The following is a 19,203-nucleotide window of genomic DNA, read 5'->3' as shown; positions in this document are numbered from 1 at the left end:
AAACGATTTCCCCTTGTTTATTTCCCCTCCTACTGTTCTTGTAAAGTGCTGGAAATGGCCCACCTTGATTATCACTACAAAAGGTCGTCCCCGTCTCCCCTCCCCCCCCCCGCCCTCCTGCTGGTAATAGCTCACCTTTCCTGATCACTCTTGTTACAGTCTGTATGGTAACACCCATTGTTTCATGTTCTCTGTGCATATAAAATCTCCCCACTATATTTTCCACTGTTTGCATCCCATGCAGTGACCTGTAGCTCACGAAAGCTTATGCTCTAATAAATTTGTTAGTCTCTAAGGTGCCACAAGTACTCCTTTTCTTTCTACTGGATATAGTGTACTTGGAATTTCAGAAAGCCTTTGAGGAGGTCACTCACCAAAAGTTCTTATGCAAAATAGGCAGTCATGGGATTAGAGGGTAGGTCCTCTCATGGATCAGTAACAGGTTAAAAGATAGGAAACAAAGGGTAGGAATAAATGGTCAGTTTTCACAGTGAATAAAAGTAAATAGCAGGGTCCCCCAAGATCTGTACTGGGACCAGGGTTGTTCAACATATTCATTAATGATTTGGAAAAAGGGGTAAACAGTGAGGTCGCAAAGTTTGCAGATAATACAAAACTACTCAAGAGAGTGAAGTCCAAAGCTGTCTGTGAAGAGTTACAAAGGGATCTCACAAAACTGGGTGACTGGGCAACAAAATGGCAGATGAAATTCAAGGTTGATAAATGCAAAGTAATGCACATTGGAAAACATAATCCCAACTCTACATATAAAATGATGGGGTCTAAATTAGCTGAAATCACTCAAGAGAGAGATCTTGGAGCACTGTGGATAGTTCTCAGAAACATCTGCTCAAAGTGCAGTGTCAGCCAAAAAAGCAAACAGAACGTTAGGAACCATTAGGAAAGGGATAGACAATAAAACAGAAAATATCATAATGCCATTATATAACTCCATTACACCCACATCCTGAATACAGCATGCAGTTCTGGTCACTCCATCTCAAAAAAGATATATTGGAATTGTAAAAGGTATAGAGAAGGGAAACAAAAACGAACAGGGGTATGGAAAAGCTTCCATATGAGGAGAGATTAAAAAGACTGGGGCTGTTCAGTTTAGAAACAAGACGACGAAGGGGGGATATGATAGATGTCAATAAAATCATGCCTGGTGTGGAGAAAGTGAATAAAGAAGTGTTACTGACCCCTTCATGTAAAACAAAAACCAGACGCCATACAATTGAATTAACAGGCAGCAGGTTTAAAACAAACAAAAGGAAGTATTTCTTCACACAACACACAGTCAACCTGTGGAACTCACTGCCAGGGGATGTTGTGAAGGTCAAAAGTAGAACTGGATTCAAAAAAGGGTTAGATAAGTTCATGAAGGATAGGGCCATCAATGGCTTTTAGTCAAGATGGTGAGGGAGACAACCCCATGTTCTAGGTGTCCCTACATCTCTGACTGCCAAAAGCTGGGACTAGACAACAGCAGATGGATCACTAGATGATTACCTGTTCGTTCTTTCCCTCTGAAGCATCTGGCACCAGTGCCACTGTTGGAAGACAGGATACTGGGCTAGGTTCGTTCATTGGTCTGACCCACTATGACAACAAGGAGTCCGGTGGCACCTTAAAGACTAACAGATTTATTTGGGCATAAGCTTTCATGGGTAAAAAACCCACTTCTTCAGATGCAAAGCTTATGCCCAAATAAATCTGTTATTCTTTAAGGTGCCACCAGACTCCTCATTGTTTTTGGGGATACAGCCTAACACAGCTACCCCTCTGATACTTGACCCACGATAGCCATTCTTCTGTAGTAGGTTTCTGTTGAATTTGTGGAACAATATGGAATTATTTTGGGGGTCAAAATAGCACTTGTAAATTCTCACAAATGTTGCCTGTTTTATACTTCAAAGGAACCAAGAATAAATTTAAGGCCAAATCATGAGCTTCAAGGGGAGCAGCAGGTGCTCAGCAACTCTTACTACTTGTCCCCTTGCCGGAGATGTGGTTTTACTTTTAAAAACAATCCTGGTGCATGTTCAACTCAATTCTCTTTGCCTGACAAACACAAACCCCTTCCACATGTGACTGCTCCCACTGACAATGGGATGAGGCGTTAGGATTTCTCATGTAAGGGATGCACGATCTAGCACGCATTGAGTTTAATAAGATTAACAAAAAGCGAGGTTTAGTCAGAGAATCAAAATGTAATCACAATACCAAACAGCATTTACATGGCATTAGTTTGTACCTCCCCCCCAGAGGGCTATGCATCCCTCTCTGGTACACATGGAAACAATTCTTTAAAATTCTATATAACACAAAAAAATGTATCTCTTAATATGGAGTGGCTTTATTGCATTCACAGAAAACAACAGTCTGTTCATCTGTGAAATAGTCTCCCAGGAAAAGGGGTGGGAGCGCTGTTGCTTGGGAGACTTAAGCCAAGACTGAACAAAGGCCTGGGTATGGGAATGGACAAGATGATTTTATTGTTCTTTCCCATTTCTCAGTTACATGATCCAGATTTGTCTGGTGGTTTATTTTTCCTCTACAATTTCCAACCACTTATGTCAGACTTGTGCTTTTTTCTTTTAAATTGACACGTAATTTCAAAAGCAGTTATAGATGCTTAACGGAAACCAATGGCTGAATACCTCCTGGCACAGAACACCCAACCAATAATAGTTCACGGCCCCGATTCTGCATCTGCATGTACCTGTGTGATGCTCCACATGAATTCAATGGGGCTCTGTGTGTCAGACCCATGCTCGCTTACTGCTGTGGGGCTCTGCACAGGCACCCACAGAGGATCAGGGCTGAAAACAAAAACCATCTCAAATGAACCCCAAGGGGGAACTTTGAGCTATGAAGAAAACCCACCCGGAAAACTACGAAACTATGAAAAATGACTCTTAAAAGGCCTGATGTAACCCAACAAATCTAGTGACAATAATAACGTAGGCAGCATGTCCGGATGAAGAGTGACATGGTCAGGGACGAGGAAGGTGAAAGTTGAACAGGAGCCGGGCTGTGGGGTTGCTGCACAGCCGCTGAGGGCCCCGGCCCCAGCCCCACACTCCGGCAGGGCCAGGACAGGAGGATTTTATACTTGCTGATTCCCCCACGCTGGGCTGAGCCGGAGCCTCTCTAGCTTCCTGGGCCGGTCCGTGGCACCCCCCTATTTATCTCTGCGCCAGTATCGATGACAATCATCACACCCCCTCTACACACCCACACACACACCCAGACCCCCCCCACCGACCCACCCACACACACACACACACCCCAGATCCCCCCCACCGACCCACACCCCCCCCACAGACCAGACCCCCCACACACACACGCACGCACCCCCCAGACCCCCCCACACACACACACACGCACCCCCCAGACCCCCCCACACACACACACACGCACCCCCCAGACCCCCCCCCACACACACACGCACCCCCCAGACCCCCCCACACACACACACACCCCAGACCCCCCCCACACACACACACACCCCAGACCCCCCCCCCCCACACACACACACCCCAGACCCCCACACAGACCCACCCCCTCCCGCCCCCGGACAGGGGGTTTCCTGCCCCCCCGGGCCCTTACCTGGGCAGCGGCCCGCTCGGCCATGGCCCTTTGTCCCGGCCCGGGCGCGCCCCTCACCGCGGCCCGGGGGCGGCCCCGGGAGCTCCCGCTGGCCGGGCTGGGGGCACCGGGCGAGGCTGCTCCGCAGGGAACGAGCCGGGCGGCTGGATCCGGATCCAAGCCCGAGCCCCGCTCCCGCTGCGGGCTGGGCAGAGTCCCGGCGCCGCCTCGCCACGGGCCGGCCCCGCTGCCGGGCGGAGCAGAGCGAGCGCGGCCCGCAGGGAGGGAGGGAGCCGCGGCCTGGCTGCCGGGAGGGGCCGGGAGCGGCGGGGCGGGGCGGGGCCGGCGGGGAGCGGGGCGGCAGCGGCCCCTGGCGGCGGGGGGATCGCGGCGCCGGGGCGGGTCTCCCAGACTGCGGCCCCAGGACCCCCCCCGGCCCCGGCTCACCCGCCTCTCGCCTCCCGCCGCCAGGCCCCGCGGCTGGTCCCCCTGGGCCGGGGCGGGCTCCCGCCCCTCGGCCTCATCCCCCCCACCCGCGACTGGGCCCCCCGCCTTTCCCAGCCGGCCTTAGCCCCCGCCCCCTCCTCTGCAGGGACCCCCCCTCCTGCCCGCGTCCCCCCCACCCACCTTTTGGGAAGGGGGGCAACAGGGCTGGGCTTTCTGCTGGCGGCAGAGGAGGGGGCTGCACAGCTGGGATCCCCCCGTCCCTGCTCTCCCCCTTTCCGGGGTCCTTCCCAGGGAATTACTCCCCCCACACACACCCCACCCCCCGTGTGCCTCTGCCCCCTGCCAGGCCCATCCCAGAGGCTCCGGGGGCAACAGCCGGCCACAGCAGCATTGCAGGGAGCTTCCCCTCACCAGCATCGCATCACAGAAGTGTGGGGCCGGAGGGCCCCCCCAGAAGTCATCAAGTCCAGCCCCCTGCACTGTGGCAGGACCAAGTAAACCTAGACCAGGCGCTCTCAAACTTCATTGCGCCGCGACCCCCTTCTGACAACCAAAATTACTGCACGACCCCAGGAGGGTCACCAGGCAGCAGGAAGCGGGCTTTGGTCCTGGGCCCCCCCCCCCGCATGTCTAAACACCAGCCCTGGTGACCCCCATTAAATTGGAGTCCTGACCCACAGTTTGAGAACTGCTGACCTAGACCATCCCTGTCAGGTGTTTGTCCAACTTGTTTCTAAAAGCGTGCCATGATGGGGACTCCACAAACTCCCTCGTGAGCCTATTCCCCAGCTTAACTACCCTTATCCCTAGAAAGCTTTTCCTGAAAACCTACCCTAAATCTCCCTTGCTGAAGATTAAGCCCATTACGTCTTGTCCTACCTTCAGTGGACAGGGAGAACAATTGATCCCCATCCTCTTATCTAACAGTCCTTAATGTAATGGACGACAGTTACCAGGTCTGCCCTCGGTCTTCTTTTCTCAAGACTAAACATGCCCTTTCTTCATAGGTCAGATTTTCTAAACCTTTTATCATTTTGACAGGTTTCAGAGTAGCAGCCGTGTTAGTCTGTATTCGCAAAAAGAAAAGGAGTACTTGTGGCACCTTAGAGACTAACCAATTTATTTGAGCATAAGCTTTCGTGAGCTACAGCTCACTTCATATCCGATGAAGTGAGCTGTAGCTCACGAAAGCTTATGCTCAAATAAATTGGTTAGTCTCTAAGGTGCCACAAGTACTCCTTTTCTTTTTATCATTTTGGTTGCTTTCCTCTGCACTCTTTCCAATTTGCCCACCTCTTTCCTAAATTGTTGCACCCAGAACTGGACACAGTACTCCTACTGGGGCCTCCCCTGTGCCGCGTAGAGCAGGACAATTACCTCCTGTTTCTGATACATGACACTCCTGTTAATACACCCCAGAATCATATTAGCCTTTTTTACAGCAGCATCACATTGACGAGTCATATTCAGTTTGTGATCCACCATAACCCCTAGATCTTTTTCGGCAGCACTACTGCCCAGTCAGTTATTCCCCATTTTGTGGTTGTGCGTTTGATTTTTCCTTCCTAAGTGTAGAACTTTACACTTGTCTTTATTGCATTTCATCTTGTTGAATTCAGACCAGTTCTCCAATTTGTCAAGGTCATTTTGAATGTTAAACCTGCCCTCCAAGGTGCTTGCATCCTTTCCCAGCTCGGTGGCATCTCAAATTTTATAAGCATACTCTCCATTCTACTATCCAAGTAATGACAATATTGAATAGTACTGGACCCAGTCCACTAGATACACCCTCCCAATATGACAGAAAACCATTGATAAGTGCTCTTTGAGTACAGAATTTCAACCAGTTGTGCACACACACACCCTTATAGTCATTTCGTCATTCTAGACCATATTTCCCTAGTTTGCGTATGAGAATGTCATGTAGGACTGTGTCAAAAGCCTTACGGAAATCAAGGTATATCATATCCACTGCTTCTCCCCTCCACTAGATCAGTTACCCTGTCAAAGAAGGAAATTAAGTTGGTTTGGCATGATTTGTTCATGACAAAGCTATGCTAACTATTCCTTATAACCCTATTGTCTTCTGGATGCTTCTAAATTAATTGTTTAACCATTTGCTCCAGTATCTTTTCAGGTACTGAAGTTCGGCTGACTGGTCTATAATTCCCTGGGTCCTCCTTGTTCCCCTTTGTAAAGAGAGAGATACTGCGTCTGCCCTTCTCCAGTTTTTTGGATCTTTCCCATCCTCCAGTTCTCAAAGATAATTGCTAATGGTTCCAAGATTGCTTCAGCTAATTCCTTAAGTACCCTAGGAGGAATTTCATCAGGCCCTGCTGATTTGAATACATCTAACTTATCTAAATATTCGTTAACCTTTCTTTCCCTATTTTGGCTTCTATTCCTTCTCCCTGATTGTTAATATTCATTGTGTTTACGGAGGGACAATCTCACTCATCGATATATTTTGCTTTCCACAACCAAATCCCTGTACAACTTTTCATGAGTGATGTACCCGAGTATTCAGATTCTAATTTCTAAACTGTATTGTTAAATCTATTCACATAAATTTGGGTTATTGCTGATTATGTACTCTGTGTATCATGTGTCTTTTAAAAACAAACCTTGTATTTGTGGATAATCTAAGCGCTATACCCAGATGTACAGACTCTCTTTCCCCAACCTATGTATTATATCATTTTTTTAACATTAGCTTTAAAAATTTTTAATCTGGTCATCGTTAGCCTTTTTAGTGAAGACTGAAGCACAATAGCCATTAGGCGCCTCAACTTTCTTGATTTCATCAGTTATTTATTAGCTCTCCTTCCCTGCTAAGTAGAGGACCTACACTTTCCTTCCTCTTTCTCTTGCTCCCAATGTATTTAAAGAACCACTTTTTATTGCCTTTTATGTCCCTTGCCAGGTGTAACTCATTTTGTGCCTTTGCCTTTCTGATTTTGCCCCTGCAGACCTGTGCTGTTTTGTACTCTTCCCTATCAATTTAACCATGTTTCCACTTTTTCTAGGATTCCTTTTTGATTTTCAGGTCCTTAAAGAGCTCCTTACTTTTACTACTCTTCTTGTCTTCCCTTTGCATCAGAATAGTTTTCAGTTTGCCTTTAATATTGTCTCCTTGAGGAACTGCCAGCTCTCCTGAACTCTTTTTTCCCTTCGATTTTCTTCCCCCGAGAACTTACCTCCCAGTTCTCGGAGTTTGTTAAAGTCTGCTTTTTTGAAGCATATAAATAGCAACCTAGCATCATAGCTCTCTGCTGCCTTCGGTTGCCATACTTGTTGGAAGGGCATCCCACACCCCATTGTTTGTTATTCTGAGTCATTGCATCACATCTAAAATTAGACTGTAAACTCTTCAGGGCAGAAGCCTTGTCTACATTCCTTCTGTGAAGTGTCTAGTACACCTTTGTGCTGTTTAAATAACAACAAAGCTGTACTGGACAGAGTAATTTGCAGAAGGGGAGGAGAAACTGAGGCACAAACAATTAAGTGACTTGGCCACAGTAACTCTCCAAGCCAGTAGCTGAGGCAGGAGTAGAACCCAGGTCCTTGGAATCTCACTGAGACACTGCCTTCCCTCTTGTTATTTGGAGGGCTGGACAGCTGCTCCTCAGCCACAAGATCCCTTGTATTATAGGTTGTGACAAGACATTTGTTTAAAGGTACACCTTTCTAAGTGCTCTAAAATCAACATGCTTTGTCGGATTGCTTTGAAATTTGGCATACCTCAGGAGGGTGCATTCTACAAGCAATGAGCCTATTAAGAGGCCTATACCCATCTTTGTAAACTGCCTGTAGGGAAGTTTTTATTTGGTTGGGGGTTTTTTGTATGCTGGGCAATAGGGTGTACACAAAACTTTCAAAACAAGGTAACACTAGATTTTAAAGGTGGGACAGTATCTTTTAAATATAATGGAATTTTTATTTCTTCCTCTTTGGTTAAGGCAAAATCAAAATGTCTTATTTATGAGCGGTGGGGGAGTAGGAGGAGGGGGTGCTACAGCTTACAGGTTTAAAGGCGCTATGCAGTGAAGAGTTTTACAAAAGGGCAGGGAAATGAATCCTTTGGGACCACTTCAATGTGATGACAAATAAAATGGGGGGAAAGCAATTGTTCTGCAGCTAGCTCTCTAAAATATTGCTCCAGAAGTAAAGAGATTGGTGCGTTTTGATTACAATACAGGGCTTTGTAACAGTGGGAAAAATATGTTTGAGCTTGAAGTTTTGCACCAGTGCAGCCAGTAGCTTTGTTCCCTCCTCATTCCTTTAGGGTTCATGTCTAGTCACTGCTCTTCGTTGAGGGTCTAGTGTGTGTCTTGGGGTACGGATGAACAAAAGGTCTTTTTGCTTTTCAGGTAATTCTATAAAATATCACTCAGGCTGCAGAGACAAGGAATTGGGTTATTACGGTACGGGGGAGGGGGGGTGTTATTCTGCAGAAATGACCAGTCTTGCAGTTTTGCCCCAGGATGTACTCTCATAACTCCTGAGGCCTTTGTAAATGTGATTTCTGGCCCCCTGTGAAAAATGATTAGAAAAGCTGGAAAAACCAAAGGCATAATCTAATGTGTCATGAGGCTGGGGAGAATTTTTGTATGACACGTGGTTCCCCCAGGCTAAAGCATGGCAGCTACAAAGAACAGGTATAAAAGTGTTTAACAAAATAAAGATTTTCAACATTTACTAAAATGACCCTGCAACACTCCTAAGAATCCAGACCAACTCTCATCCTCCAGCTCTGTTTTTGTGTGTTATCTTTAAAAGTCTGGGTTAGTGTGTCTAAGTGTTCAATGATTTTTAATTTCTTTTTTGTATTTTGCTAAATGTGTCTAATAAGTTAATAGTGCTAAATAGTTACTGCTAAAGTATTTTAGATTGAATGTTAAGAACATTTGTATCTACTGCCTCTTAAATACCAAATATAGGTTTCCCTAATATTCCATTGCTGTTTTTATTTTATTTATTAAATCCATGTTAATAATGTTAATTAAATGTACATTCTGTACCTTAAATTCTGAAAGAGTTCCTGGGTTACCATAACAAAAAGGGAATAGTTTGTGGAAAATAGAGGTTAAAAGCGTTACCAACTCTTTTTATATTAAACATTTACAATGTTACTTTATACAGTAAGTAGTTTAAATTGGACTTGCATTTTGTCTTATACAGGGATGTATTAACCAATTTTACAGCAATAGAGTTCCTTGAAGTTAGATTGTGTGTGGGTTTTCTATCAAATAATACTGAAAAATAAGTGTGTGTGTGTGTGTGTGTGTCTGCGCGCGCACGTGAGAGAGAATGAGAGAGAGACGTCTATAAAATAAAACTCATTTGAATTTATGCTTCAGGTAGTTTATAAAATAATATACAGTTTGGTTTGAATGTATGTTTAATTGCTCTGGGAAGGAAGAGGGGGGGCGGCTGTTGGTGCTGTGCGTATGTATGTGTGTTTGCAAGTGCAGGGAGGGGTCAGTATTATTATCTCTGGTAAAAAGTGTAAAACTTTTACATAAAATAGTTTAAACTAGGTCTGCATTTTGCCTACTTGGGGTGTATTAAACAATTCTACACCATCAGATTTCTTTTAAGTTAGGCTGTGTGTGTATTTTGTATAAAATAATGCAGAAAAATAAGTGTGAAGATGTGTGTGAGTGGGTCTTACCTATAATTAATTATAAAACTAGTTTGAATATATGCTTACAGTCATTTATAAAATAGTATACAGGTTGGCTTAAATGTATACTTGTCTTTGGAAGTAGGGCGGGGAGGGGGCATCAGTGGTACTTTGTGTGTGTGTTTGCATGTTGTATCTTTTGCTAAAAAAAGAATAAGAAGTTTATGGGCCTTTCAAAAACTTTACTAAAAATTAAGAGTCCTCTAATACCATCTAAGCCAATAGGTGCTAAGTTCTAATAAACTTTTATATTTTTGAAAAAATACATTACTTTGAATAAATGGAATAAGGGGAATTGGAATAAAGTTTAGCCATGTAATTCCAGTGTGGTCTCTCTAGCAATTTTTAAAGACATTTGCTAAAGGAAATGTGTAAAAAGAGGAAAGTTTATTCCTTGGCCACAATTAAAAAACAAATATGGCTAATTGCTACATTTACATCATCATCAAGTTCGCATTACGCCTCTGGTGTTTAGGGCAGTGACGATGCTCCTCCACTCCTGTCTGTTTCTGGTGAGTCTTTCAGTGGTTCCCTAGTGGTGCCCCAGGGTTTTCAGCTCAGCTTCTACAGCTCTTCGCCACATTTTCTTCTTCACAAGGTTGTTTTTGGGCAGCCTCATTTTCACTTCCTTCAAGTGTCCATCTTATTGCTACTCTGGTGATGGAATCAAGCTTCCATCCGAAGCACATGACCGATCCATCTCCAACGCCTCGTGGCAATGACGGTGCTCAGATCCTCTTGGCTGCACTGTGTCAATAGATCTTGGTTTGAGATTGTTCTGGGCCAAAAGGTACAAAGGATTTTTCTGAGGCAGGTTGTATGGAATGAAGACAGTTTGGACATGTTATACTTTCTCATTCCCCAGCATTCTGCACTCTAAAAGTAGTGTTGACACTACGCAGCTCTGATTAATCTTGAGTTTGGTTTTGGTGTTGTATTTTGATGATTTCCAGACTGTATTTAAGCTCCTGAAGGTGTTCCTGGTTTTATTGATTTTGTTCCACCGTCCTGCCTCATGGTGCTGCCCAAGTATGTGAATGTTTCTACATTGGTGAGAACATAATCCTCTATCCATACTGGTGAGGGTGAGGCAATATTAAAGGTCGTGATATCGGTCTTATTGCGGTTGATTTTCAGTCCAATTAGCTGGCTGAATGTATTGAGTCGAGTTGTTTTTTCTTGTATATGGTGTTGGGTATGTGATAGGAGAGCGACATCATCTGCGAAGTCCAGGTCTTCAAGGGATTCCTTTCCGTATAATCAATGTCATCAAAAGCTTCTATTTCAACTTTATGTGCAGAGCTGATCACAGTGAGATTAGTTTTGAAGTCAAAACTGGAGTATGTCAGGGGTGTGTCATGTCTGCAATCCTCTTCAACATTACCATCAACTGGGTAACGCGGCACAGAACAGAAGACCTGTCAAGAGGCATTAAATGGACACTCTTCTCATCCCCCACCCTTAAATTTACATAGGTGTTGTACAAAGTTGGATACGCGTATATACGTACTTATTTTGTTTGGATTAATTACACTTTAATAAATATGATACAGAGAATAATCCCATAGAAGGCCATGAGACTAGAATAAACCTACAAACTGGCTCAGGAAAATGTGATGCAATTGAATATTCAAGGAGGTGTGATTTTGCAAAGGTCCCATAGTTAAAGGATACCTGCTGAAAGGCTCAGCCAATGAAGTGTGTTTTGTCCCAAGGTCCCAGAACAGGGGTTTCTGCCATTTGTCTCTTGCCCGTCTGGAGGTGGGGGAAGTTTTTCTCTTCTCTCGTCCTTTTTCCTTTTTGTGTTATTTTAAAACTTTCTTGGTCATTTCTGAAGGGAGGCTGGAGAACAACTGTATCCTGTATGATATAATTAATTCTCTAGTTATATATGAGTATCTCTCTATATAAATAATTAATGACAAAGAGAAAATATAACTACACACACACACACACACACACACACACACACAGAGAGAGAGAGAGAGAAGTTATATTTTCTCTTTGTCATTAAGACTTTGCAACCTTTGTGTAGTTGTTTAATGAACTGTATTAGGAACACTACTAACAGCATATGAAAGCTTTTCCTCTAAAAATACATGATTATATGTCAGTACTAATACTTCTTTACTCCTCTGACTTTAAGGCTTTATTTAGAACTGCGCTAAATGCATATAAAGATATTTTTTTCTAAAAATGAGAAAAATGCATGTATGTGTCTTAAGGTCTCCTTTCTCTGTCATTAAGCCTTTACACGATTGTTTAATGACTTTCTTTGGAAACGTACTAACTGCATATACAAATATTTTCCTCTCAAAATGCATTTTATATATATATATGTATTAAGTAACACTTCTGCTTTATTCTTCTTAGTAACCTTTTCTACAATTATTTAATAGATTTTATTTAGAAAAATACTAATTCCAGAAAAAAATATTTTTCTCTAAGAATGCATCTTAACACTTCTCCTTTATTCTTCTCTCATTAAGACTTTGTACAGCTGTTTACTGTTTATTTAGAATTGTACTAACTGCATAAAAAACATTTTCCTCTAGAAATGCACAATTTTATATAACACTCCTTTATTCCTCTATCATTAAGGCTTTGTACAATTATTGAATGAGTATTTAGAAATGTACTTAATGCATAAAAATATTTGTCTGTATACATTTCGTGCATATACATATGTATTTGTCTATGTATTATACATATATATGTATGTACCACCACTTCTTTATTACCATCTTTAAGACTAGGTACAATTATTTAATTACCTTATTTAAGAATGCACTAAATGCATAAAAATTTTCTCTAAAAATGCATAATTCTATATATGATGTATTAACATTTCTGTATTGCTCTGACATTAAAGTTTTATTTAGAATTGCACTAACTGCATATAAAGATTTTTTTGTAAAATAGTGTAAATATATATGCATTAAATCTGTCTTCTGTAATTACTAAGGTTTTTGTAAATTATTTAATTATTTTATTTTGAAGTGCATTAAAAAACTTCATTAAAATTATAGAATCATAGAAATGTAGGGCTGGAAAGGAACCTCGAGAGGACATCCAGTCCAGCCCCCTTCACTGAGGCAGGACCAAGGAAGCCTAGACTTAAACCTAAACCTGTTTTTCTCTAAAACTCAGAAAATTGCATGTGGTTATACATGTATAGCTGTATTAACACTTCTCCTTTCTCTGTCATAAAGTCATTACATAACTGTGCAAGAGCTTCATTTAGCAAAGTACTAACTCCATAAAAAAATTTTCTAAAAATGAATGTTAACACTTCTCCTTTATTCTTGTGTCATTCAGGCTTTGCACACTTGTTTACCAGACTTTATTTATAAATGTACTAACTGCATAAGAAGCATGTTTTCCTCTTAAAATTAGGGAAAGACATAACATCTATGTTTTATTCATTTATTTTTAATGCTTTCAGTAGGGATAAGTTAAATAAGAGATGCATTTACATACCAGATAAACAATGGTGAACAAATTGGGGAAAGAGACAGCCTGGCTACACCTCAATTGGGAAGAGAAACTTTATCTGAGCTATAAAGACCGGGATGGCGGGGGAGGCTTCTAAACTCAGATAATGAGCAACTGAATCAACTGATTGAATGCAATAGTCGTGTGTCATGGAAGGTCTTTTATGAATGCCTGTAACACGCTGGTGATTTATACTGTAAAATGTATTAATGCTATGGGAGGAGTTATGAATACTCATTTATTGTGTGTTTTGAAGTGTGTGGTCCAACAAAGGCAGGAATAGTTCCCGCGCAGACAGCAGAGGGAGGGCAGCTATTTTCCTGTCTCTTGTGTAAATTAAGCATGGTAGAATCAAAACAATGGAAGCCCTATTTACGTACAGGGGGATGGGAAGCTCACAGGAGCTCAGCGCCTGGTGGACAGATCAGCCTGAGTACACAGGAGGGCTTCCTGCCTCCTGAAGCAAGATTATTGATCTTCGGGAGATATAAGCAAGGACAGATAATAAGCCATTTCAGGCATCCATCACTAGACAGACACAAGAGGCCAGAGCTCTTGCAAGCTTAGAAAGACAGGTCCTTCAACCGGGGGAGCTGAAGTCTCTGAAACTGAATTTAGATGAGAAACCTGCTTAGGCAAAGATCTTTCACCTGGGAAGACAAAGGAAACCAGCCCCTTGTGCTTTTGTGAAAAGTCCTGAGAGAAAGTCAGCCCTGGCTGGGAAGAATAATGACTGGTGAGAGAGTATCTTGAACAAAGTCTGTATCTTGCTAAATTAAGTTTTAGACTTTTAGATGTGTTTTCACTTTTGCTTATAACCCTTTCTAATTTTTTTGCCTTTTACTTAGCATCATCTAACCTATGCCCTGTTATTAATCAGTATGTTTTATTTTACTATAAACCAATTCAGTGATGTGTTTGAAGGGAAGGGTATATTCACTGCAGTTAAGCTAATAAACTGTGATGTGTTTTTGTGTCTTTAGAGGAACAAATTAATTGTATTATTTCTCGGAACAGTCCAGGACATTGCAGAGCTCATGGTTTTGGGAAAATGTGGAACTGGGAGTGTCTCAGGGTGCAAGTAGTAACCCAGGCGGATGGAAGTCTGAATGAGGCTGTACTATACTGCTGGGGTCAGGGCTGCTGAACCAGGACTGTCCACCACACAGACACTCAGGATGTGACCTGCATGCTGGTAGGCTGATTGGGAGTGGCCCAGGTTGGGAGCTACAGCAGCAAAGCATTGTGAGGCGCCCAAGGTTATACGGCAGGCAGTGATGCAACCTCTCACTGGTCTGGATTTGCATCCCACACTGACTGGATCATGACACGAGCCTTTCCTTTTTAAATGAGCTGTGTGACCTACAAAGGATGACTGAATTCTAACTGCTGCTCAGATACCTCCGCCTTCTGTTGCCATGACTAAATTACTTAACCAGCCTGCCTAAGTTTCCCAATCTGTAAAATGAAACAGTTCAGAGAATCTTGTGAGGATTAACATGAACAAAAGGTTTTGAAATTAAAAAGCGTAAATGAGGAGCATCATAGATCCTGCTATCACACAGCAACCAATGCAATGTTACCAAATTCCTTCCCAAATCTTACAACAGAGTGATAAAGTCTTTACTTATCTCCTAGTCACACCTGGTTTATAATACTGCACTTCCCTGTTTCATGATCTTCCAAAATCCCTCCACTCTGATCTGTGGGAGGTCCTGAATTCTGGAGCTAGTCTCTTATATTAGCTGTGATTGTGAAATATGACCATGGGCCAGAGTTTTATAGATTTCTCTCTAAATCAAAGTAGTCAGAGGTCTAGCCACAAACAGATCAGATAGTGCCATGCCTAACTACTCATATTTGCACCACAATTCATTGCAGACAGAACAGTGCAAACACAATGATTTTCAGGCACAATATTGTTTCCATTAGAATGAAGGCTAGGTTGTGACATGGCTGATATTAGATACTGTATCAGTCTAATCCTTTGTCATGTTCAATGGCTTCCTACTACAATCTCTGACATTAATTCAAGATTGTCCTCCTCATTGCAAAGCTCTCCTCACTCTCATTCCACCAGCTCCGCAACTGCACAGCCACCCACACTGCCCTCTACTCATTGTGCGTCTCCAGCCTGTGCACCTCCTCCCCATGGTTGTACTGAATGTGATGGTACAGACACTATGGTACCTTATCTATACGGAACACTTTGCCTCTCCAAGACCCTGACTCACTTCCTGTTCTCTACTCCCTTTAGATTAAGATCTGCTCTGAACCTTATCACCTTTTCCAAAATCTCTGTCGCTCTTTCCATCCTCTGTTCTCAGTAACTAATTTGCAAGAGAACTTCTGAGAGCTTGCTACTTTTTTCCTTTCCAGCCCTTCACCTTTCTCTCAACGCCCTCTCCCTACAGAGTTTTCCTTTCTTCTCCAACCTCTCACTGCAGTATTTTGTGTAACTCACCTGTACAGGGATCTCTCACTCCTCAGAGTCCCCCTGATCCTTGACACATGGCTCCCCCGTCTTGCTCACTGTAGGCTACTAACAGGGGTCAGAAATAGTAGAATCTGTTTATGGAACAATATACAATTCATTTAGACGCTAGCTGGAAGGAATTATAAATGATTATTGAGCAATCTGCTTGTGAAACTGGAGGTGAAGGGTGATCCAAAGCAAAGAAGCTACTTAGGAATCTGCAGAAAAGTAAAAAGTCTGATAGGAGGGAGGTCCTGCTCCCAACAGCGCATTCAGAACAATGGTGATTTCAGACACCTCTAAGCCTTGACCCTCCAGAACCCACAGCAAGTAGAGAAAAAACGCTGGAAGTGGAACGTCACTGATCACCAAGCTTCTAATAAGGGAGTGGAACATTCTCTTCACCCAAAGGGATCAAAGATTCATAGTTCGCCATCACATTCTTGTGAAGCTCCTGAATTATCCCACGTCTCCCAGGAGGAATAGAACAAGATGTCATCAAACATCACCAGGACTTGAAATCATGAGCATTCACATGCCACACTTCCTTATTCAACTGCATTATTATTAAATAGGAAAAGGAGTAGGAGAATATAAAAGTCCTCATATAAACATTCCTCACACTCCCCTAGTATCATTGTTGTGCAAATTACTGCCACCATGTTTCTGTTTTGCAATTCACATTCCTTTGCATCTTCAATTCATTACTGAGAGACTCAACATTTCATTAAACTTGAATACAGCAGTTCAATTGAATTGCTGAATAAAATGTATTAGCTGAATAGCCCTGTATCTTGAAACTCAAACATATTTGAAATGCCCAGATGATCCAGTGTTGGGGCTCATAGGAGTGCCTCACGAGGCTCAGTGAATGTATCCTCACAACACTCCAGAGAGGTAGGCCAGTACTATTTCCCCTCACTACTAAAACAGGGATCTTAGACCCAGACAGGCAAAACTCCAAGTTATCAGTAGTAGCTTCAGTGTGCCCTCCGTTCCTGGGTATCTCACATTCTATATCGGAAGCCAGAATCTCAGAGGCGGAAACAGCCAGGCCAGCCCTACGCGTCTGAACATGGGCAACCGGGAACGGAGGGATCCCTAAGAAGAGACGGATTTTAAAAATGTGATCCTCACTTTTGTCCTAGATTTGGCTAAACTGTGCTTTATCGTCCATTCATCCCCCCAGCTGTCTGTTCCGCCCACCTGCTGCATCCTGTCCCTCAGCTAGACTGCGACCCCTCTAAGGCAGGGACTGTTTTCTTTGTTACTTCTCTGTACAGCAGCTAGCACAATGGGGCCTGATCCTAGACTGGGGTTCCTAGGCACTATGGTAACATAAATGACTTGCACAAGGTTTCACCGGAAGTCTCTGGCAGAAGCAGAAATAGAACCCAGATCTTATGACTCTCAGTTGTGTGTGTTAATCACAAAAAATTCTTTCCGCCCATGCTAAACTCCTCTTTAATGTCTGACTCAGAGTCAGGCTTTGCTCCTACTACTAGCTGAGATATTGTTAACTTGAGAACTTCACCATTAGTGCCTGGGGAAGTCTCAGAATCCAGAAGTTCTTGTTCTTCAGCAGGTTCTCCACGTTCTCTGCAATAGATTGTACTCCTGGATCAGAGTTTCCACCACAGCCCACTTACTCCCCAGCTGCTTATCAAACTCCATCACTGTCCTCTCACAGTCTATTAATTTCTTTTCAGCCGTTCCCATTCTCCCCTCCTGACTCAGTAATCGCGTGACGTGAGAATCCACCTTCCTCTCCCTAGCTTGAATTGCAGCCACTATTGTCCACAGGAAGAAAAGGAGTACTTGTGGCACCTTAGAGACTAACCAATTTATTTGAGCATGAGCTTTCGTGAGCTACAGCTCACTTCATCTGATAGGGAAATCTCTGCAGTTTGCAATGAAGTTCATTCAGAGGCCGCAGGGGGTTGTAAATGCATTGGATGCCATGACTCCACAACCCATCCCAGAACCTGTTTCCAAGGACAGAAAATTAGAGGAATGCAAGGTCATATTCTCATCTGGCAGAGTCAGCTACGAGACACAACTCAAGAGCTCTCACTTGCCATTGGCCCCTCGGTGCTTCCTGAGCTTGGATCTTTGTTCTGACGGAGTCACATTCCAGTGAAGATACTTTATGGTTTATTGAGGTGTTAATTATGAAGCTGATTGAGGAGTTAAATCTCTTGACAGCTTAAATTGCTTTGGGCTGAAACTTGACATGCACATCACACACCAAAGCAGGGCTGTTTCATACCCTGCCCCCTAAAATCTTTACATCAGCTTTCAGATATTTTGTGTCTCCAGAGCAGTCCCAGATTAGCCTCTGATCCTTTTGGACCTTGTGTTTGTAAGGCAGACTCTGGCCCCCATCCTGCAATCAGATCCGCATGGGCAGACCATGTGATGTATCACAGCAGCACCAAGAGGCCCCAGCTGAGATGGGACTCCATTGACCAAGGCACTATACAGACACATGCTAGGCACACAAACCAGTGCCCCTGCACCCACACTGATCTGATTGCAAGATCAGAGGCTCATTTAAGAACTAAAACCTATTTAAGATGCTTGGTGTCTTGTCTGCACTGGTGATTTCTGTTATTTGGTTCAGTCTGTTCAGTTGACATTGGTTTGCAGAGCAGCTTCTGCACAAGCCTACAAACTCCTTCACTCATGCACCTACAACTTGAGAATAAACCAATTCAGCTGACAAATACTCATCTCAGAGGGACCCACAGCCCATGGGTCATAACAATAAGAGAAACATTCTTAAATCTTTAACATTGAGAAAGGAATTTTAATTTAAAAACATACTGAGAAAATAGGGCCAAATTCTTCTAACGGCTGCATTCAGTGCCTGGATGAAAATGAGAGCCGAACTTGATGCTATGGGTTTAATTTAAACTTAAATACAGAGAGTGAAACAACGACATCCCCTGAAGTCTGGGTTGGCTGGCCTAATTCAAAGCATTACCAGCCTGGAAAAAGGAAACCTCCTTCCAAGCGTGACATTAAAACAGAATATGTATGCAGCCTGGAAGCAGCCTGGAATGTACAACACAATTGTCTTTCCCCAGCAGTGAGTGGAGTTGTGTTGCACGTACAGCCAATACTCACAGGCCAGCGCTGTCCCTTTCTACTAGCTGGACAACACACAAGTCTGTGTTTGCTACAGCCTCTGAGACAATACAGCTTTCTGCTTTCAGAGCCCAGGTTAAATCGCTCACCTGAGCTGGAGCCCACGTTCAGCCAGGATCCACCTTCCCAATCCCAGATGCAGATGGAACTCAGTGGGGCAGGAGGACTCCAGATCTCACCCCCTCATCTCTGCACAAGGGTGGACATTAGTGTTTCCCCACTCCCTCTCCCATGCTGGGCTGGGCAGTCCCCATTTCTCCTCGCTAGGCGATGGGCTATGCTGAAGAGACAGAGTACAGCCTGGGACCCAGCCGGTAGCCATTTAAAGCAAAACCCAGAGACGATTCTTCCTCAG

General features: G+C 43.5%; 2 protein-coding genes across 6 annotated transcripts in view; one reads left to right on the top strand and one right to left on the bottom strand.

Moving 5' to 3' along the window:
* The window catches only part of LOC122461341 (zinc finger protein 777-like), a 30,958-nt gene extending 27,043 nt beyond the window's left edge, over window positions 1-3,915 (bottom strand). For 4 of the 5 annotated variants that reach the window (XM_043541795.1, XM_043541797.1, XM_043541799.1 and 1 more), the window contains exon 1: window positions 3,616-3,915. In XM_043541795.1, coding sequence (XP_043397730.1) covers window positions 3,616-3,639 — 24 coding nt within the window. In that variant the 5' untranslated portion in view covers window positions 3,640-3,915. Of the gene's footprint in view, window positions 1-2,725; window positions 2,759-3,615 lie in introns of those variants that run through there. The other variant, XM_043541798.1, reaches the window with a different exon arrangement.
* The window catches only part of LOC102941352 (zinc finger protein 420), a 289,208-nt gene that overhangs the window by 137,231 nt on the left and 132,774 nt on the right, over window positions 1-19,203 (top strand). The window lies entirely within an intron of this gene.

The sequence above is a fragment of the Chelonia mydas genome, chromosome 2 (genome assembly GCF_015237465.2).
Source record: "Chelonia mydas isolate rCheMyd1 chromosome 2, rCheMyd1.pri.v2, whole genome shotgun sequence".
Taxonomy (NCBI): Eukaryota; Metazoa; Chordata; order Testudines; family Cheloniidae; genus Chelonia; species Chelonia mydas.
The sequence above is the reverse complement of the archived record's forward strand: the minus strand, read 5'-3'. Positions and strand labels throughout refer to the sequence as shown.